Below are 22495 nucleotides of genomic sequence, written 5' to 3'. Positions count from 1 at the left end.
AATATGTAATTAAAGAGGGAGCATGCACCCAGGCCCTATGCCCCACTGGGGGCTCAAAGGACTAAGAGAGAGGGGGATGCACCCAGGGTCCCTTACCTTGATCAAATACAGTACACTGACTCTTTCATACAAAGTAAGGGTCTGCCCAGTAAAGGAAGGTAGAGTATTTGGCATTGTTTACAAGGTTTTTTGACTTATTTCATTCAGGATCAATTTGATGTTTTCATTTCCCTCATGCAACATGTGATGTAATAAAAAAAATTATTATTGAAGAACTTGTTATATCAAACATATTTAGTACTCCTGTGTGGCTAAAATCTATGACTCTTGCAAGCTGAACTTGTGTGAGAGCTTTTTTCCATGTCCCAGTCTCATTGGCAACCAGTACACAGAATGGTTAAACAAAATTCCTATCCAGTAAGGCCGTGAAAATCTTCATTTCCCTACAATCCTAGTTTACTTCATTTCGTATTATAATATTCGGCTATTTCCACCAGAATTGGATTCCAGTAGTTATGAACTCTGAATATTTCAATGCCAGATTTTCGAGCCCGTGATCGTACGTTATAATTCAAAAGGTACGATTTCATAGAAGGACGACAGGATTGGTTTTGCAATTGTATGGAAGTGGTAATTACACTGATTACATGGAGCAGTTTCGGTTGTACCGGCTTTCGATCGATCGATCGCTAGGATCGCCGTATAAACCCAACGTTTTGAGCGTTAAATTAGTCAGTCGATGTGTGCTAACGGTAACCGGAGAAAACTTATCGAATAAATTGCCGAATTAACCGATTTTCTGCCTTTTTGAAGCGAAAATTTGTCATTCCTTGAGATCCGCACAGCACGAAGGTTTGTTACAAATCGGTCAGTGTAAAATGCAGACTGCAGACTGCAGACTGCAGACTGCAGACTGGGGGTAAAATGCAGACTAGGGGTAAAATGCAGACTGAATTATAAAGACTATCTTTTTAAAGTTACAGTCAATCCAGGTCACGCGTGAACAGTAATTCCAAGAATGAAATGAACATTCGAATTTCTCTTTGTAATGTCCGACGTGTGAATGCAATGTTGGAGTCGTTCCGAAAAAGACGCATTAACTGAAAAAAAGATTCAAAATACTTGGGAAGCAATTGTTATTCTTGAAATATTCAATTTTGCAATGTAAAGAAAAATGCATGGCTTTATACTGTCAATAAGCCAGGGAAATTTATACGGAACTCTGAAATCTCGTTGGCGATTTTGAAAACTGACATGTAAATTTCAAAACTCCGTTCAAATTTCAAAAATATCGTTCACGCGTGACCTGGGTTGACTGTAAAACACTCGAAGTGATTTTGCTCTGTATAGAAAGTTAATAAGTAAGTGTAGAATTCCAAAAAGATACATGTAGCGTTGTTAGCGAAAAAGGAATTTGAGGCTTGCGAAAAAAACTTAGGATTTCATTGCGTGACTTTTGGGGACGGCGCCCTACTTCTTCCAATACTTTCAAAAATTATTTCTCCATGAATTCGCTTCGAAATAAAGAGAAAAACCGCTCAACAAGATATTTAAATGTTTTAGTTTTGAAAAAGAAATGCATTTGACGATGTGCTTTCGAAATATATCGGTGAATTTTAAAGAGCGCGGATATTTGGATGCATTTTACTACCGTCCGCCGTGTATTAATTACGTTGTAAACAAACCGAGTACAGAAAACTCAAAAATTCGTATCTCGGTAAATATATGTCCTATCGAGCTCATTTTTGTGTTTATAGAAAGCTGAGTAAATGTAGAATTCAAATATGAAAAGATTTCTGTTGCGCAGATAACGAGAAAGGAATTTAGCGCTTGCGAAAAAATCGTAGAAAATGAAAACAGTTCTCACGGTTTAAAATGCATGAATACTTTCCGGGATACAACCTGCCCAACCGAACAAAATTTAATTTAATTTAGTCTGCATTTTACCCCTGGTCTGCAGTGTTCAGTCTGCATTTTACCCTTAGTCTGCATTTTACCCCCAGTCTGCAGTCTGCAGTCTGCAGTCTGCAGTCTGCATTTTACACTGACCGGTTACAAATGACCTCGAACCGACAACTCGTCCCAGCATGCCTTTCGAGCCGTGTCCAACCTGATCGAGATCAAGGCTGTTTGACTACTTAATCACTGATTAACTGACTTACTGGCTGGTTTGTGATTGATGTGTTGACTGATTGGCAGGCTTTGTTTGCTTACTGATTTACTGACTGGCTGATGGGCCAACCGACCAAATGACCAAATGATTGACTGACTCACTGACAGACTGACTGATTTGCCTTACTTACCAATTGTCTGACTGAAATTTTGGCTGATTGACTGGCACAATTAGTGTTTTGCTGACTAACAGACGTCCAGCCACTTGTTTTGTTTTTACAAGGATGGCACATCATGATTTCAATTGGACATGGGGCTGAATGCAGTTGAGCACCTTCTGAGAAGAGAGAAGCAATCTCCAGTCCACCCCTTAGTGGCATTTCACTCTTACATTGATATTTCACGTCTTTCCAGTGATCCCACTTCCCATACCCTCTATCTCACTCCTTTTGCTATCATTAAGTGTTTTCCACATTGAGAACATACAATTAAGGGGGTTAGTTTCTAAGAAATGTGCTGCCGCATCAGTATGGGAGTGGAAACGGATACTTGGTTTGGTTGCAAGAGTTGATAGCCAAGGGTAATTTGGCCACCATAGAGAGATTGGAGAGCTGAAAGAGCAATTTAGGGTTAACACTTGAGACATCAGCTCTCCAATCTCTTTACAGTGGCCAAAATACCTTGTTAACTCTGTTCCACTAACAAACCCCTCCCATAGCCAGACTGTTCTCCAAAGTGGACACTCAGTTGTGATCTTAGCCACAAACAAAATACTACATATTTAATCCTTATAAGTAGACATCTCTGTCATCATCAGACTTTCATGCAGACACTTACAGGACCTCTGACTTTAATAAATTGCTGTCATTTTTTTCCTCAGCATTGTGTTGCTTTGGGCATACAAACTTGGTAGTTTTACAAAAAAATACATATTTTATCACCTATTAGTGTTAAGCTGGAGGGACACCCCAGGCAGATATAGACATTTGACTTTCTGATGAATTTATATTCAACTCCCTTCCCCAGAGCCCAAATACAGTGGAGCCTTGATTTTACGATATGGCAAGGGGGCAGCAAAATCATATCGTTAAATCGGGATATCATTGTAAATGAACTCACGATTTGTTAAATCAGGAACATTGTTAGATCGACAATCATAAAATCGGGGTTCCACTGCATTGGGGTCAAAATGAGGTCAAATCTACCCAGCAAGCAGAGATTGTAGGGATCTCTGCTTGAAGGGTAGGTCAACCCCCTTATTTTTAATGGGTGATTTCTTTCCCTGTCAAGTTTATACATGCCCCAGGGTGGGAAAAAAAAGATTGATCAAAGAACATACATCTGCCTGGGATTCCCAACCTCTGGTTTAACAGTGATAGGTGCATTGTACTCTCCTCTTCAGTTAAAGAAATTTCAAAGAAAACTAAAAGTTTTATTTTTTTATTTTTACTTTTATTTATAATTGCTTTTCTTTACTTTGGAATAAATGCCCATAACCATGGACAAACTGTTTTGCATTTATCATTGTCAACCTGAGCCACCCTCTTTATTGCAGTGCCCATTCCCCTACATGAAGTCTGAATTGCCCACTCTTCAAAGCAGATTATCACCTTTTTATTTTGAGGAAGGGTTTGGGGCAAGAAGAGAGTAAGTGTTTTTTTTTTTTTTTGCCTTTGCCTTTGCAAATAAGCCCTATATTGGTACAAAGACTAGTTTTCGTGTAAGAAACTTAACCCCCATTCACACCAACAAAACATGTTTAATTAAACCAGGTTTAACAAAATGAAAATTGGTAACAGAAAGCTGAATCATTGGCTTTGACATAGGATTCAAATAAACTTCAACTTATGCTTTCATTTATGCTAAATCTGTAGTTGACAAAAATCCGAAAGCAGCCTTTATGAAGGAAACAATTTTAAACTGTGTTTAACTAAACAGTGTTTAAGCCTTGGTGTGAATGGGGCAGTAGTTGTGTATAAATTTTTGAGCAACTTGATAAATTAACAAGAAATAGCTTATTACTCTTCTAGAAAGGAGATACCGATCCTCGCCCGATTACTTTTGTCCACAACCACCATTACTTGGCTTGACATGGTCCAGTCTCGTCTACAAAAGATATCAGTTGAAGATCAGTACCTCTTCTATGTAGGTCACTTGCATCTTCTAGAAAAGAAATAAGCTATTTCTTGTTTATTTCTCATTAAACATTAAATATGCAGCTAAGTTCTTACAAGACAGCCAGTCTCTTGTGTCAAAATAGGGCTTATTTGGAGCAATTTCGATTTTTAAGGCAAAAAAACACACACACCTATCTTGCCCAAAACCCTAATTATCAGGAAGGGTTTATTTGCAGAAGCATGTTTGCATCTTAGATTTTGCTGGTTTAGTTTTGAAGAGGTTTATATTCAGAATGGTACAGCCTTGGTATAGTACCTTTGTAATACACTTAAGTCTGATATCCTAACTATGTAGTTTGAATCCAAAGCACCAATAAAACTAAAAAAATATATATTATGACAACATACATAAAAAAACAAGAAGTACTTACTTGGAGTCACGTCATACCTCTTTAATATAAATTTTAATTCCAGGATTTCAAATCCTAAATAATATATAAATATATCTTGAATTAACTCCCAAGCATTCCATATTTGTTCATCTTGAGACGCTGTTGATTCGTTGGACCTGCCAAGCCGTTCAACAACTTTTCACTTCTTTAAGAAGTACAGGTGGTAAACACAAAGATCTGTGTCCAGAATTAATTTGCTGTGATCTGATTGCTTTGTCTATTGCTGGCAATTAACTTGAAGATGTAGAGAGCAATCACAGTCAAATGATCATTATGATAGTTTAAGAGACCAGTTATGACAAATACTCCACTTACTGAAAACAGTAATACTATTGCCAGATAGCAGCTCTGTAGTTTCATAGTTTCATAAGATGCGAACATGTTGGTAATGAAGGCCTCAGATATTTCGACGAACAATAAGTGTTGCTTCCTTGAACAACTGAAAAATAATACAGCTTCTGAATTTGTTTTGATGAAATGTAACATACGATGTTCCACAAAGATCGTGCACAAGCCAGACCTTCGTATATTTCCTGGTAGATGCTAGAAAAATCCACAATGAACCAGACATTGATGCCATTCACAATCAGTTTAATGAACAATGTATTTCCATCTAATGTTACAGTCAGGAATTAAAATGTATGTGAATATGCCAAGGGCACATGAACCAATGAGGCCACACCTTTCCACGTTGTTCTGGCAGGCCAAGGATGAAAGTGGCCGTAGACAAACTCGACATTTTGCATTACCAATATACTTGTTATAAACAACCTACATCTACTGAAAACTGTTTCAACCTTTTGCGACTGCATAGACTGTAATTTCATTCTTTAAACAATGAAAAACTTGACTTTATAGGCAAGTATGTTTTTACTTAAATGTATATAATAAAAAGAAACTTCTTTGGCAGTTTAAACTTGGTTAAAATACATGTATGTGCGACAAAACTTATGTTTGCTTCTTGCTGCTTTGAAGAGACTGAAACGCTTTTTATGCAGGGTTGCCATGGAACAGAAGTCCTAACTGTCTTTTCACCGGCAACAAACCACTACAAAATAATCCACTGATGGTAAAACAACAAAATTAACTAATGTACCGTATACTTGAAACAACATTGCCTTGCCCATAAAAAGGACCATTATCAAACTTTTGGGCAAGGCAAAGTTAAAATTGAGAAACTACCTGACTTCTCAATGACCTTGGGAAGAAGACAAGTTTTTCTTTGACTTTACTCTGAACATGGCAACCCTATTTGCAGCTCAGTATCATGACAAAGTTTAGAAAAATTCTTTCAACTGTGAATAGTTTAAAACACTAAACATAAGTTTGTAAGAGGTATCAAACTTCCTGTTCAGAACGATCAATCAAATAGAAAATGTAAACAACAACGACAACAAAAGATGGTTACATATCTTGATTCCAAAGAATCAATATGCAGCACAACCATTCACAGTTGAAATCTTTTCAATCCAATGTTGAAGGTAAGTATTATCAGAAATATTTAAAGTCCACAGTTCCATATTTTTAGGCAAAAAAATATTGCCATCAAGACCAGCTGAAAAAGGTAAGAAACCAACAAAAACACAATACAGAGTCCAATTTCCACTGCTTTGAATTGCTTGATCTTGTACAACCACAGACTGAACTTTTTCTGCAACATTATTTTGATGACACTTTGTAGATACCAGAGATTCTTGAACACTGGAAGTAACATGTAGATGAGATGCCTTGGGAAAGATTTTTGAGTTCCAGTAAAATAAGAAAGTTTCATGCTAGAGTTTATGATGATGCAAACTTAAGCCAGTTCTCTGGTAATGAAGCAGCATTGAAACACAACAAAACTGGCAAGCTTTTCATGCCACGCAAACTTATTTTCAGCCACTGCCACGGATAACAAGAATAACCAAATGATCTTCTTTTGATGGTTCAGGTGACAAATGAGGTGCAATGCGTACCAAATGCTCATGTGAAAACTGGCATGGAGGAAATGCATGTAAAACACCAACATCATCCTTTGTAGTTGCAGGGTTTCCAGGAATTACAGGAAGGTTTACAACAGCAGCAGCTTGTTTCTGCTTGAGATACGTCATAAGATTCCTCAATGGTCTGTGTTGCAAAGCTTCCTCTGCATTTGGGTCTTCAGGAAGTGTTGTTTGCACTCCAGGAAGAGCAAGCAATAAGCAGTGACCACTAGCTCCTGCGGTGTTAATCCTACGAGTAACTTCCTCCAGTTTAGGCTGGTCCAAACGCAGACGCTGAGTAATACGTAAAACTGAATTCTGTGATGAGGCAGATCCATCAGAACGAAGCAACGAGTCAGCAACTTCAGGATTTCCACCAATGAAATGCATGCGAACAGGAAATGCACTATTCTTAAGAATAAGCGCACCACGCCACGCAACAGCAAATCTCTTGACCAGGTCTTGCAAGGTTTCTGTTCCCACAGAGGTAGGATTTTCATTCTCTTGTCCAGTTGCTTCCTTTGGCTGCATGTCTTTCATGGAATCTTCCTTGATGGTGGAATTTTTGTTGTCGTTACCATCGTCCGAGCTGCTCCTTTTCCTCTCATCACCATTACCAGTATTCATGCGACCAAAGCGGCCATCCAAAGAACTTGAACGACGTGAATCAGAGGGAGAAGTTGGGCGCGAGTGGTTAGAATGATTTGGAGATGGAGATCTAGTTCTTGGACTTCGACGGCGTTTTGGAGGACTACCGTTGTCCCTGTAATCTTTGGTCCGTAAAGGTGAAGGTGGTCTACGCTTCCTAGTTCTGTTGTTGTCAATCTCCCTCGGTGGGAGAGGTGAATGGTCATATGGTTGGTAATTCTCCACGGCAGGAGCCCTTTGTCTATAGCGCTGCTGCCCCCTCGAACTTCTGTCCTGAGACCTCTTATCCCAGTTTTCAGAATCCTCAATTCGCAAGTTTTGCTGCTCCTCTCTTGGCCAGCTGTTTGAATTACCATAAGATCTCTGTGGAGGAACATCATGCTGTCGGCCAAGATCTTGCTTAAAGGAATTAGTTTCCTCACGCCAGTTTCTGTAGTCACTTTCGCTTGCACTTGCAGGGTGTGATTCGCGACGATATGGCGACGGTTCACGCTTCCGCTCGTAGACTCTATCACTTTCGTAGGTCCTTTCTCCCTGGTTGACCGGATACAAATCATCACCAACTCTACTCTCAATATTACCGATGCGATTTCTCGGTGGGCTCAGTGGTTGTCGAAGACGTGGGTCTTGTAAATGATCTTTATCAGCAAAATCAATCTTCAACCGTCGTTCGCGCCCGCCGAGTGGAAATCCACGCATTTCACGTGCGGCAACCGAAGCAGCATCCAAACTATCGTACAAGATATAAGCATGATCATCGCCTTTTTCGTAATCAATCTGCCTGATAGCTCCAAAGCGATCAAATTCGCGCTCCAACTCAACAATCGACGTCCACTGGCCCAAACCACCCACCCATAAACGGGTGGTTTGTTGACTTTTTCCGTAGCCAATTTTCACGCGGTTACGGCCAATAATTTCACCTTGCATTTCTACCCTCGCTTTAGCAGCAACATCGAGATCCGCAAACTTCACAAAAGCATAGGTGTTGCCTTGTCCACGGGCTGGTCGTTTGATATCCACGTCCAAAACCACTCCAAACCGCTCAAAAGCACGACGCAATTCTTGGCTCGAAATGCTGGTTTCCAAGTTTCCCACAAAAAGGGTTCGCGTAGCTTTTGGATCGTCTTCGGGAGGGATGTACTCAGCGGGCCGAATTTGCCCGTATGTGCCACTACTCCTGAAATTTTTACGATCATTATCTGCACGATTTCGATCAAGATCAAACGGTGGGTTATTTCGCTGTGTCCGGCGTGTAGGAGAAAGCGGTCGGTTGTAGTTCTGCGGGTACTCAGTAGGGCTATAACTCCGTCGAGACGTCCTTTCTGGGAAATCATAATCTACAAGAACTGGACGATCAAACAGCGTAAGCCGCCCGCGACGTTCAATAGCACGCTTTGCTTCCCGAGCATCGTCGATGTTTCGAAAACACACAACTCCATAACGGTCGTCATCCCGTCCGAACAAGTGCACGGTCATTTCAACACTACCTCCGAATTTCTTAAACTCGTGGAATATCTCTTCTTTCATTACCGGATCTCCGATATGACTAGCAAGATTTGAGAGTCGAATTTGAGGTTCTGACTCTCGGTCGGTTCTCTTACGCTGGTTTTGGAAGTTGTTTTCGGTTCGCATATTGACATTTGAGCTGCGCTTATACGTCCTAGCCTCGACCTTTCTTGTCAAAGAAGAACTTCGGCGGATCGGGGAACCACTATCCCGCGCGCTGTCCGGGGAAGATAATCTGTCTCGAACACCATTATCGTCGAATTCTCTCTGAGAACGAATTCGTTTCGGCTTCGTAAGCGTCTCTGAATCAGAAGATCTCTTCATGACCATTATTCGTCCGCCTCCTCCGGAAAAATATATAATGAACTTATTACCATCTTAAATCCAAGATGGCGGTTAGTAATTCGGTTGTGTGGTAGTGCATGGTGACGTACACGTGGGGTAAAAACCCTTTAGTAAAGAGAAATTACTTAACGATCAACTGTTTTTAACTTTCTGTTACCAGTTGAATAAAGCGCAAAAGACTTACATATAACCAATTTAGAGATCAAAAGACCAAAAAGAACATCGATGGCTTAAATTAGAGGCTGAATAAAGTTTTTTGTTCTCAAAAAACGAAGTTTGCTGAAACAGAATCTGTCCAGTTGTTGCACTATCAAAGCTGATTGGTTTGAATATTCTTATAACCACACTCCTGCACCAATGGCGTTTGAGCACTTGATCACAAAAGCGCCAAGGTACTCCAGATGTCCATTTACTTCTAAGGAATAATTTATGAAAGTTAAAGTTTTTTGAGTGAAAATGAAAGTTTGACTGAAACTAAAAAAAAATAAAGATTTTCGATCGATTTTAATAACTATCTTTATTAAAATTTCTTGTATTGTAACTATAGCATAAACTAATGATATTCCGGCAAGCGAGCATGAATGCAGCTGCTTCAAGGATAGTTGTTATGTAAATTTTCATAAACTGCAGAAGTGCATTCGTCCATAAAAACATTGGGCCAAGAATTAAAAAAATATAGGATTAATTTTAACTCCAATTAATTGTCTCCATTGTTATCCTATCGTAGAAACGACTTCTTCGCTGTAAATTTACATAAACCACTGGCGAAAAGAACATATTCAGAAATCACTTTGCTAGACTAGTGTTTTTCGCAGTATAGATGAAAAAGATTTCCAAACAATCGCAATGTTAATAGATCGTAATATTACTTAATGTTTTTTAATATTCCTGTTTACGCAAGGGTGTAATTTTTGAGAAATTAGAATGATTAAATGTTAATCAGAAATCACTTCGCTAGGTGGTTTTCATTGCAGCGATTTCGGGGTTTAAATTATTTGGATGTCCAAACAACCAAAATTGTGATATTTAATATACATAAATTATGTTTCCGTTTGCGGAAGGGTGCAATTTTTAGACGTGTTACATACAGTCGCGAAACAGATGATATATCATCTTTTGATTGCTTACATGTAAAATGGCTGCTTTTCAGCTATTAAATTAATAAACTTAAATGATTCCGTAGTGTGACAAATTGTTAAAATAACTTTAAAACAAATATAATCGCAGTAAAATTGCCCATATACATTAATTACGACCTGGAAGCTCTATTTCCCGAATAAATTTCCTTGTACTGTAAATAATACCAGCATGTGTTTTCAGCTGCAAACAACACACGATCTCGTCATAAAGTCCACGATTACATTTCGACAAACTAATTTCATAATTTTATTCTGATCTTTTACCGAATAACTTTCCCTTGAGTTAATGAACTGATATATATATGAAATGTCTTAAATTTCAGTTCATTTTAGTTCTATCGAATCCTCTTCTATGCGTAAGTACGAACTTACGAAACAGTTAACCCATGCAGTTAGCTTGATAGGTCAGTTGGTAGAGCACTGCACTGCCGGCGGCATTGCAGAAGTAGCGTGTTTGAATCCTTTATTATTATTATTATTATTATTATTATTATTATTATTATTATTATTTATTTATTTATTCAATCACACTGATATAGGCTGAGTTACAGAAAGCGCATAATTACAACAAGGTATTAGGAAAGAGGGAATCAGACGAATTGCATCTTACAACACGTACAATAAACGGCCTGATTATATTACTGACTAAATTTTAGTTTAGTGTTTGAATCCTTGAATTTTTCTCAGGCTTCTTTTCGCAACTGCTTAGGTTACGTATCATTAATAACTGCGATGATCTCTCATTTATTAATTACTTCGGTCATTGTGGAGTCGAACTGATGAAGAATCAATAACGATTGAGCAAGCTTGCATGAATTCTTCAGTAGTAGACACAGTATCATATTTTGTTTTCTACACCAGCGGTTTAGCCGAAGCTCTCACCCAAGATTATGGAGCAACGCAGTGATTGGAAGAAACTCATCCCGGCAACGTATGTGAGTGCGCTCGACTTAGACAAAGTAAGCCATATCGCTCTGAAGAAGATCATGGAAATGTCAACTTTTGAATATCTTTACGGTAACCAAAACTAAGTTGATACAACCAAATTCACTATCCCACCGACAGAGCACGTGGTTTCTTTATAAAAGTTTGTCCATTTTGAGCTTGTTCCCCATAATAAATGCCGGTATTATCCTATCGCTGTTTGCCGTAACTGAGCTCATCACTCGACTTCATCGGCCTTGCCTTCCGACACAACACTGATGAAAGCTATTAACAAACGAGCTGGTTTTCAGTTCCTCCATTGGAATAGATACAAAAATGCTATCCGTATTGAGAAATATCATTAAAGTCAAATTCTTTTTTGCAAGTATGGACCGAGCTGTAGGAGATGTGAGGTCCCGATAAACTTGCAAAATATAATCTCGACCTATTCACATAGGATAGTATATCTGTTTTGGAAAACTACCAAGGGTGCGAAGAAAAGGCGAAATTAAGTAACTTGAATCTTTGTTGTTTTTTTAATTGGTGGGGGGCAATTGTAGGTCAGACATGCACCTGAGAAAAGGTGCCTACTAATACAAAACTCTGCTATCCCTCCGTCCATGATTTCCTGCATGTTCCTTATAGCGGTTTTCAGTTGAGTGTCGAACGTAATTTCGTGTTTGCTTTGTTTTGAATTTTCCATACATTTCTCTGTATTTTTTCCCGCGAACTATTTTTAGTAGCAGTTCACGGCTGGTTCGCTATACAGACTGAATGTATGGAAAGTTCAAAACATGACTGGACGCTTTCTGTCACAGCTACATCCCTCCAATTTTGATCTTAAAATCCTTTTCCTAGTGCCAAAAGTTTCCAATTCATGATATTTTCAGAAGCGATGTTTTATGAAAATTATTTGACATCGGATTTCCATACAAACACTGTTATTTCAAGCCTGTTTGCCTACCCGTCAAAATGGCGTCGAAAACCGTGATAAGGCCTATTAGAAAACGAAGAAAATAGGATTAAATGGGGCGAAGCGCGTAGGTTCCGCGCCGTCTGCTAACCAATCTCAGAGCGTATCAAGGCAAAACTGTTGTTATGCTCAGCCGGGTAAGTAAGCAGTCTTTATTAAATATAAATTGGTACATACTTACATCAGACGTGTAAGTTAACAATAATCAATGATAGTAAAAATATTGGTAAAACAACGTTAACTATAACTATTTCAAAGTTACAAAAATTGGAATAGGCATCTAGTTATATATGAGCGTTTAAAGCGTTCTGTTCTGATTCGTGGTAGGATGTAGTCATGTCTGCGGTTGCGTAACTTCCGGTTCCTCTGCAGTGTAGTTGGTTCCATAGTTTCAAGTCCCCCTTTCTGATTACGTCCGTAAAGGGAGTCTAGTCCTTGGTGTAGCCTGATTTAAACGCTTGCTTGCCGAATTTATCACTGAATACGGCTGATGCACTTGGGTTCAAAAGCACAGCCCCACACCTCGACGCCGTATAGAAAAATAGACATGACAGATCAGACTATCAAATAGGACAGTTAGCTCGGCGATAGAGTACCCGTAATGTTTGCTGACACGTAGGATGTACAATCTAGAGCTAGCTTTCTTCAACATAGAGTCAAAGTGTGCGTCCCAATTGCGAGGATCTGTGCTGAAAATTACGCCTAAAAGTTTGAGCTGAGGCTTCCTCTCTATGCCTGAAATCGGTATATCGATGCTCCCCGTTCTATAGTCTCCTACGCAGCCGTTCTCAGTGTAGTCACGCAACGCTTCTTTTGTGGGGAGGAGCGTTGCGTGACGACACTGAGAACGGCTGCGTAGGAGACTACCCGTTCTATGACTAAATTTGTAATCTGATTTGCTACTCACGAAGTAAAATTAACTTTTCATTTGAGTAGAATATTAATCACGGCTTATGTTAAAACAATAAAACAATTTTTATTTATTTATTCATTTATTTCAAGTCAAGGGATTTTACAATTTACAAAGCAATTGTAAATGGAACAAATTACAAAATTACAGATGCCACTAATTTGAATGACTAAATAAAGAAAACAAATATCGTCACCAAAAACAGAAAGGTACGAGACTAAAATAAACAAATAGATCAAGCAAAAAGTATATACATATAATAAAATAAAATCACACAAAAGGTCATACAAGATATTTGATTTCAAGTCAAGGTATTCTACGTTTTACGCTTCTTATACATTGTTAATGTAACAGATTTTGTGAGAGATATTTTTAAAGCGGGACCATTTCCGTACAAACACGTTTGAGTCGTTATTGTGGAATGCAATATGCTTTTCAATTTCTATCGAGTTCATAAGTACCTGTATATACACCTGCAGCTTTGGAAGCTTGTTCCCAAGTCTGCAGGTGTATATGTAATGTCTAGCTATAAGGAGTAGGTGATCAAAGAGGTCTTAAATGTCGTCAATGAGACCGAAACAAAGAGGCAAGGAGGGAGAGACGTTTTCTAAATCTTTGAATTTTCAGAGATCCACTCGAGCATGCTCTTCCAGAATTCCTGAGTGTATTTGCAAGTCCAGAATAGATGAACGAGGGTTTCTTTACGTTCCTCGCAAAAGGAGCAGGAATCTGTTTGCTTGATACCTAGTTTGTACAGAAAGTCATTTGTGGCTATTTTTCTGTGAACGAATTTAAATTGGAACGCTCTAAGCTTTGACTCTCTTGTACACAAAAATGATAGGCGGCACGTATTTTCCCAGTTTACTATTATACTAAGATTACAATGTATGTCTCTCCCTTCCAACCACTTTCTCTGACTCCTTGATGGTATAGATTAAACTTTTTCGTTTATTAGACATTCATAAATTTTCTTGGAAACTTTGGTGTGAGACAGAAGAGTATAAACTGGATCCTTTGGAGTTGAGTCATGATAGGCTGTTAAGCGTACTTTCTTGTAATGTGCTTCAGCAGATATCACTTTGTAATATTCGAGATAATTGGTTTTGATGCCATATTTATCTATGAAGGCGTTGTAGCTTAGAAAATTCTGGTCGTTATCTAACAGATCTTTAATCTCCTTTATCCCCGCGATCAACCATGATCTGTAGAAGAATGGGCGATTTCAATTCTAATGACAATAATAAAACAATTAGATTATTTGTTTTTGCTTTCTAAGCGTCACAGTTGATTCGAGCTGCAACCCGGCTCAGGCATCGACTATAGCGCCGTAGAAACCACGTTCTCATAATGGCTTTCAACCAATAGTATATGGAAGAAGCAAAACAACTTAAAATGATTATACGTATGGATATTTACATAGAGACCTTCTTCTAAATGACCACCTCCTTGAGTCTATTAAAAATGCCATGGTTACATTCTTAAAGGGGATGTACCACGCGAATTTGATGTCATCACAAAACCCAAAAATGTTTGTCTGTCAATAGAAACAAAAAATAGTTGCCTCTAGTTTTGCTATAAATTCTCACTCCAGTGCAATAAAACTGTCTATTAGTGCCTGTGGCCGGCCGGAGACAGAGTAGGTCGTTATGGACTGAAACTTGTGAAATGTTCCGCTAACGTTTTTTCAAGTTCTCGCATTTTTGTTTCCAAAATGCATGCGCTAGAACAGATTACAAGTTGTTCATTTCAAGAATTGAGTTGATTTCTTTCCTCTCGTTGTTCCAGAATTATTTTGTAGCTAAGTGAAGGTCTTATTTCACCATTTTTAACAAAAGAGGTCAAAACTCCCATGACACTTCCCCTTCAAGTGCAAAATTACAGCAGCAAAAAATGTGGCCAGTCCTCCAAAGTAGCCGTTTTGGGGGGAGTCGTATCTCCCTTAAAAACTACTGGTTGGTAGGCTACGTCAAACATGTTACATTTATCGATTATTTGATAGGTCTGAGGATGACTCATATATAGAATCGAAACACTGGTCTCCTTGCTATTTGTTTCTTACAAGTGAACACATGTTACGTGCGTATGTTTGATTCGCGTATTTCCTTTACGCATGTAAGATCAAATAGCGGTCGCATTTTATGTGTCTACCTTGTCGCTATATTTTTTCACAGTGAGCACAAAAAGAATACACACAAGAAAATAGTTATGGGCATTTCGCGAAAAAAACAAAGAACTCTGTGCTGTTGCACGCGAAAATTTTTTTCCTGTAACCTGGAACGTTCACTGTGGCGAGACAAGCTGTGGACAAAAATAAGCGTTTTCATCCTTCTCTCCGTCGTCGTCGTCATCATCATCATCATCATCATCATCATCGGTCTCCGAGCCAAAAGGCGCAAGAGGCCGCAAAAATGCCAGTTTTAACAACGGAAAATTGTTTTACGAGTTGTAGTTGCGTTGCAATTCAAATCTTCTACTTTATGCAGCACTGCAGTCTGTAACAAGTATTTTGCAACTTTTCTTGTCATACAGTTTCTTCGCCATTACGTTGCTGCAAGTTGCAGGAGAAATTGCTCCGTGTATAAACAGGAACTTTTCAACGTTACTCGCTAAACTAGCAGCTGAGTAGATAATAGACCGTACTCGTGTTTTCGGTATTGATATGGAACTAGCTTGAGGCTTAAGCGGGAGAATCTTTTCACGTGCAAATGTTATTTAATATTTCATATGATTCCCCCACAAGAGCCTCCATTGCAAGCTATATCCACTTCCGATACCGAGAATACAAATGCGGTCTATTACAGAGCAGTATGGAAACGGAATACCCGGCAGTTAAAAACTGAAATCAGATGTTGTTCAAAAAAGTAACACAGTACTTTGTTAAAAATCTTAAATGAACTCTGTTATAAACAGACTGACTAAGGTAACATGGTTTCTTTTTCCTTAGTTAGCCAATCAATGACCAGCTTGAGGTTTTACACGGGAATTTCCCAAACAAGGGTGTGGAATTATTTCTGCTGATCGCTTACATCAGCCGCGGATTCGCTCTGATGTTGGTAAATGTCAAAACCACTTTCAAACGGGATAGGAATACAAACAGGCATGGCCTTCATTCGAGGAAACACGCTTGGTTCTCCTTTAACAACCGTGGAGCAATACCTTTCCCAGTCCACCGGACCATGATTCGTGAACTCGTGTCCACCTACACCAATCAGGGGCCATGAATCTGCTGCGCTGTAGTTGAAACACAACATGCGCCGTGAACGTTTTGATAGGTTGGCTGAAGAACCGTGCACTGTTAGGGGATGATGAAATGAAGCTCCCCCTGAGGGAACCTCGATATGTACAGCAGAGCTGTCGTCAAATGCTGGGTCTGTTATGCCTGATACAAAGGCTCCATCTTCAAAGTGTGAGTACAGGGGACCCTTGTGCGAACCAGGAATCACTTGAAGACATCCTGTAAGAATTAGGATGTCAGGAAAAGACTCCAAGAAATTGTTTTAAACTTCAGTCAGCCATTCAGTGATTAATTAAGTCAGTCAGTCAGCAATTCAGTGGTTAATTAGGTCAGTCATTCAGCCAGTAAGTCATTTTCCATTCATTCAGTCAGTAAAATATAGAGTAAGCCAGTCAACCAGCGAAACATTCAATATAATTAGACAGTCGATTGTAAAAAAGTATATACCAGTAAAGCAGGTAAAGTAAGTCAGTCAAGCCAATCAATCAATCAATCAATCAATCAATCAATCAATCAATCAATCAATCAATCAATCAATCAATCAATCAATCAATCAATCAATCAATCCATCAACCAACCAACCAACCAACCAACCAACCAAACAAACAAACAAACAAACAAACAATTAATCAATCAATAAATCAATTAATCAATCATAATTTTCAGAGAAACAGCCATGACTTAATAACCAAAACCATCCTTACTTTGAAAGTACCCTTCCTTATCCCTGTGTTTGTGCTGTACGTGTTGTAATGATATTACTTTTAATTGGTTAGGGCTCATTAATTACCATTCTCTCTGGTGGAATCATCAATGGCAATACAAATGGTAACAAGACTGTCATTTGTGTACGGGAAAAATGCCCAATCCTGATGCCATCTGATAACTGAACCACTGCTTTGTGGAGGCTTCATGTTGACTTTTTCTTGGTTAATGTAACGAAGTGATGGACCAATCTTAAATGGAAAAAGACACTGTTAAGTTTCATTGACAAATGCCATAAATGATCAAATTATTATTCTCTAAGAAAAGATGTCACTTCATTTATCAACTCCTCCACCTCTTTAGAAAATGGTATTTTGTATTTAACGTCTGTGTCTAAATTATACACTCAGGTGTTGTGCCAAATATAAATGTCAATAGAATACACAAACGTAAAATCTGGTTATGGATTACACAGATTTTGATTGAAATCCCACAGAAGAGCACCCATTGCCCTCCATTTTATCTAGCAATTTTAAGAACTTATCCAAACACCAAATGAATGATGATGATGATTCAAACAGCCCATGGGATTATATTATTTTAGGAGGGAAGTGGAGAGAGCCCAGTGGGCAGTGGTGGTACTCAACCAAGTTTTATACACGAAGGCTCTGCCCAGAGGTCCAAACCCTTACCCTTTCATATACCATATTTGACAGAAAAGATAACTTTTTCATATACCTTTCATACAAAATGGTATCCCTTTCACATACTTATAGTAGAAACACTGCATCTCTCTTTGGTGCGCGGGTCTGTTCAAGATATTTTCAAAGCCATACCATTTAAATACTTAAATGACAGTTTTCCTTCCCTTTTCTATACTTCAGCTCATGAAATCCCTGTCCTTTATGTACCTCCAGCCTGAAAAAGGTAACTGTTTTGGGTGGAGCCTCCCCTATAGTCCATTATAGGGAGTACCCCCACCCCCCACCCCCCCATTGGGAGGGGAGGGAGGGCTTTATTAAAAGCTGTTTTGGTTGATATAAATATACAATACGATAAGATACGATAACTATATTTGTATACATGGTATTGGTTCAAAGTTTTAAGGAGGGGTAGGAATTGTGCTACATTTTCTGTATTCATATTAAATCTTACCAGATCAGACAAAATGTCAATAAGTTTAGGATCACACATTGTATCAAGGAACAGTTTACTGTGATTTGAAATGCAGCGAAGCCTCAACACAATAGGTTTCTCTGCACTATGATGAGGGTCCAGAGAAAACAAGTCATCTGTCTGCATAACTGTACGAGACCTAGAAAGACAGTAGATATTTCAAAGATGACTTAAAAAGATGCTGAGGTCTGATGATTTGAAATGGAGGTGTTAAGAGTAAACCCAAAACAGTATAACAAATTCTATTGAACTGAAAATACACATTTCCTCTTTGCCTTAAACTTTATGAAACACACCTTCAGTGATATTAAAAAACCTTTCTTGGATGCATTTCTCATTTCAACTTTAAAAACAGTACTAAGGCTTAAGCCATGCCCCCTCCCCCAGGGGGGTGCAGAGGGGTACTCCTATATAAGTGACGGGTGTGATCATCAGAAATTTTGAAAAAAAAGTTACCAGAATTCTGTTTTGTGGGCGTGGTCCAAACAATTTTTTACCCCTTTAGAAGAAGTACCAACTCTAAAACAATACAGTGACAATTGACTTAAATTTACTTTGATCCTCTCATATTTTTCAGCTTAAAACCCTAAAAACCTCAAAATGGAAGTTATTTTAGATTTAGCACCCTAAGGGGTACCAAACCGCAAATTTTAACCCCTAAAAGGTACGACCATCACCTTCGTCACTTTTAAATGGGAGTTTCCCTCCAGGAAGCCTTGCTTATGTACACACTGCATCACCGAGTGCCCTGTAAGTAAACAACTGACATTATGAAAAAACTATAACCAGATGTAGCTTACTCCACATCTGCCAGGTTCTGCATTTCCTGGATCACTGTTGTATTCACTGTCACTAATTAACTCAGCTAAGTGTGACATCATGTAACTGAAGATTAACCACAACTAACAGTTGTTAAAGCTTTACATAATTTATATGCATCACTCTATGTACAAGTTATTTTTAACATAGTCTGTAGTCTCTTATGTGAACCTGTTTATGAAACATTTACAATGTATACTTCCAGAAAATATCCATACCCTGCCACAAAGAGGAGAGTATTTTTAAGACCCCCTGGAAATTCCAATTTAGCTTCAAACTTCCTTTAAATTTTTTTTGGCCTTGAGGCCCCCACACCCTCACCCCCTGAAATGTTTCCAGTGAGGGGGGCAGGAATGGACATTTCATGGAAATACAAATTAAAATGAGTGGAAAACTGATAACTAAACTGCAAGTTACAAAAAGCTTAATACGTCAGGTGAAGTACATGCTAAAGTCTGAAGTTATAATGCCTTGATGGGGCTCATGTTTTAAGTTGTTTTTGTACTGACCCCCCTGGTGTTTCACTGAGCTAAACAATCACTCACCCCTTCAAAAAATATTTGATTTACAGTTAAATATACTTACTGCTCAATAAACTCATCCAAAACCTTGTTCATCTGTTCAATATGTTTCTTGCTATAGACATCTGGGACCACTGTATACCCATCTCTTTCATACTATCCAGCATCCAGGAAGAAAGAATGAATTGAGAACAATATTATTTACAAGCAAACTATCAAGCTCCAGACTCAACCAGTCATTACATTTTTCAACTGTAGTCAACCTCTTAGAAAAGAGATGTTTATTTCAACAGGGTTAAAAGGTCACATTCATTTATACACTCAATCCAAGTTTCTTTTTCTGTGTTTTTACCATCCACTGGTTGTTTCCATAAGCATGATAGACAGTAGTTAAGTCAAAACAGAAATTGAATCATTGGAAGATCATAGGTTCCACTCCTGTTAAGAGGGATTTCCTTTTTCCGAGTATTCCAGACTGAATAATACATCACTCTCAAAATAAAAAAAACATTGAGTTAGGTTTAGAAGTTCAGAGTTCACATGTTATTGAAAGGTACATTAAATACCTACTGAAGTATATGCATTTATCATATTGTGAACAAACGGTACAAATATTTTTCAATAATTGTGTGGTTAGAAATACAGAGGCAAGTAAAAACTAGCGATATCATGTTCCGACGTTTCGGCGACGTCATGACGCCATTCTCAAGGAATGAATAATATAAGCGAGTTCAACGGAGTAAGATCTTAGATTAGCATAATGGAGTAATTTAAATAAATACTTTGGCGCGGATCGAATCTGTTTGTACATTCAAGCGTGGTCGTGTTTGATGTACAGCATTTCGTTTAAATTAAGCAATCAAATTGCTTAATTAACGAAATTAACGATCACTCGAGCGCTGTTTCAAAGTACTGAAAAAATGCAGGAACAAATTTGATTGCTTAATTAACAGAATGCAGTACATCAAACAATTAAGACCATGCTTGAATGTACAATCAGATTCGATCTGCGCCAAAGTATTTATTTAAATTACTCCATTATGCTAATCTAAGATCTTACTCCATTGAACTCGCTTGTATTATTCATTCCTTGAGAATGGCGTCATGACGTTGCTGAAATGTCGGAACATTATATCACTAGTTTTTACTTGCCTGTGAATTGTGTGGTTGTAGAAAATATTCATACCCCTCTTCCCCTACTAAGGGTGATCACTGGAAAATTATTCTGCAAGGGAGCCCAAGAGCTGAGGGGGTCAAAGAAGAAAAACCTATGTTGGGAGGTGTATGCATATTTTTTGGAACAATGGCATGGGTTTAGTGGAGCCTGGACTGCTTGAGACTGCAACCACACTTATAGCTTAACAGAGTAAACATCAATCGGTTTTATGGACACTTGTAACTCAACCATTTTTTTCAAGTGTGCCATGGGTCATTAGACTGTGTAACATGACAGGAATAAAATATCCATACCACCCCCACGGAGGTTTTTGGTTTGAGTGCCTTTCCCCACCCCTCTGGAAATCCCAGTTTAGCTCCATAATTTCTTTTAAAAATTTTGGCTTTTGATATTCCCCCACCCCCTCACCCACTCAGAATTTCCAATGACCTTCCATGGGTGGGTGTGGATATTTTCTGGAACCACACATCAACCAGCAAGAAGGAAGACCTGGTCAGACAGATGTCTTTTGTGGTGCATTTGAATTTTGTGTGGGATTTTCATTCAAAATTACTTCCCTTCCTGGTACCTAAAACAATGTTCAAATCAATAATTGATTTGAGTCATTTAATTTCCTGAATATACTCAAACTGAAAATGCATATTGAAAAATTATGTATTGCTGTCTGAAACAGAGTCAGGATTTGGAGAACCTGCCAGCACGACCCAACCAAAATTTTTTAAGACGTTTCCCCCCCTCCCCCTCCCCTGCAGGTTCGAGGGGCTATAACTTACAGTGCACCTAACCCCCAATTTTTTTTTTTGCTTAAATGGATCTTTGCACCTGTTCGAAACGCATTGAGCCTTTTTGCTCCTTTTTTCGACCAAATCTTGACTTTTTATAGGCTGTAAAAGTTACGAAATCTAGCCATCATCTGTCCCATGACCGAGCTAGTAAGGGGCATGGGTCTATTCCTTACTTGACATCAAAAACTGCTCTGCATGCATTTTCACAAAGACTTAACACAATGCAAATCAGTTTGTGACGTCAAGTAAGGAATAGACCCATGCCCCTTAATTACTAGCTCGCTCATGGGACAGATGATGGCTAGATTTCGTAACTTTTGCAGCCTATAAAAAGTCAAGATTTGGTTAAAAAAGGTGCTAAATAGCGCAATATGTTTCGAACAGGGGCAAAGATTTATTTAAGAGAAAAAAACATTTTGGGGTTAGGTGCACTTTAAAGGTCGGCAATTATTGAAGGGCATTCAGGTATATACATAAGCTTACCTGAAAGGATATTACGCACAGCTGCCCCATACATTAATTATACTTGGGTCTTGTACCACACTCATATTAACCCTTTTACACAAACAGGAAAATGTATACTGAAGCCCGGGACTGAAGCTCTGTCCATGACTATTATTTGGTTTATCAAAGATAGTACGAGGGAAGTCGAATGCATAATGAATATATGCAGCTGTTCAGAAATCGTTCCGTAATTTGCAGTCAGATATTTAAACTAGTAGTCTGAAATGTCAGCCGTCTCCTCTCCCTAACCAGGGCGCGGGAGAGAGAGACTGTGGGTTAGGGAGAGGAGACGGCTGACATTTCAAACTATTAAACTAGCAAAAAAACGTCTTCTGTGGGATGTATAAAAGATTATATAAGCACCTTTCTGCGGGCATTTTTCCTCTCTTTTCAGCGGCCAAAGTTTCGTCCACTGTTTTCTTTTTAACAGTATTTTCTTCACCAAGGAACATCACTAACAAAGACACTGTGACTGACAAAATAGAA

The 22495-nt window shown here is 38.5% G+C and overlaps 2 protein-coding genes across 2 annotated transcripts; both read right to left on the bottom strand.

The window, feature by feature from the left end:
- Positions 1–5255: 5255 nt before the first annotated feature.
- On the bottom strand, positions 5256–9218 carry LOC146469609 (RNA-binding protein 15-like). Its single transcript, XM_085123255.1, has one exon. The coding sequence runs from the start codon at positions 9124–9126 to the stop codon at positions 6556–6558; it is 2571 nt and encodes an 856-aa protein (XP_084979381.1). The 5' UTR covers positions 9127–9218; the 3' UTR covers positions 5256–6555.
- A 3955-nt stretch (positions 9219–13173) lies between these two features.
- LOC146469608 (uncharacterized) lies at positions 13174–22495 on the bottom strand. Its single transcript, XM_085123252.1, has 5 exons — positions 22373–22495; positions 19608–19699; positions 18183–18342; positions 17113–17278; positions 13174–16541 (listed from the first exon to the last, which is right to left on the bottom strand). Exons 2-5 carry the CDS (start codon positions 19637–19639, stop codon positions 16093–16095), a joined length of 807 nt encoding a protein of 268 aa, XP_084979378.1. The 5' UTR covers positions 19640–19699; positions 22373–22495; the 3' UTR covers positions 13174–16092.

The sequence above is a fragment of the Pavona decussata genome, unplaced genomic scaffold, assembly GCF_977016875.1.
Source record: "Pavona decussata unplaced genomic scaffold, jaPavDecu1.1 SCAFFOLD_122, whole genome shotgun sequence".
NCBI lineage: Eukaryota > Metazoa > Cnidaria > Anthozoa > Scleractinia > Agariciidae > Pavona > Pavona decussata.
Note: the sequence above shows the minus strand (reverse complement) of the source record. Positions and strands in the feature narration are given on the sequence as shown.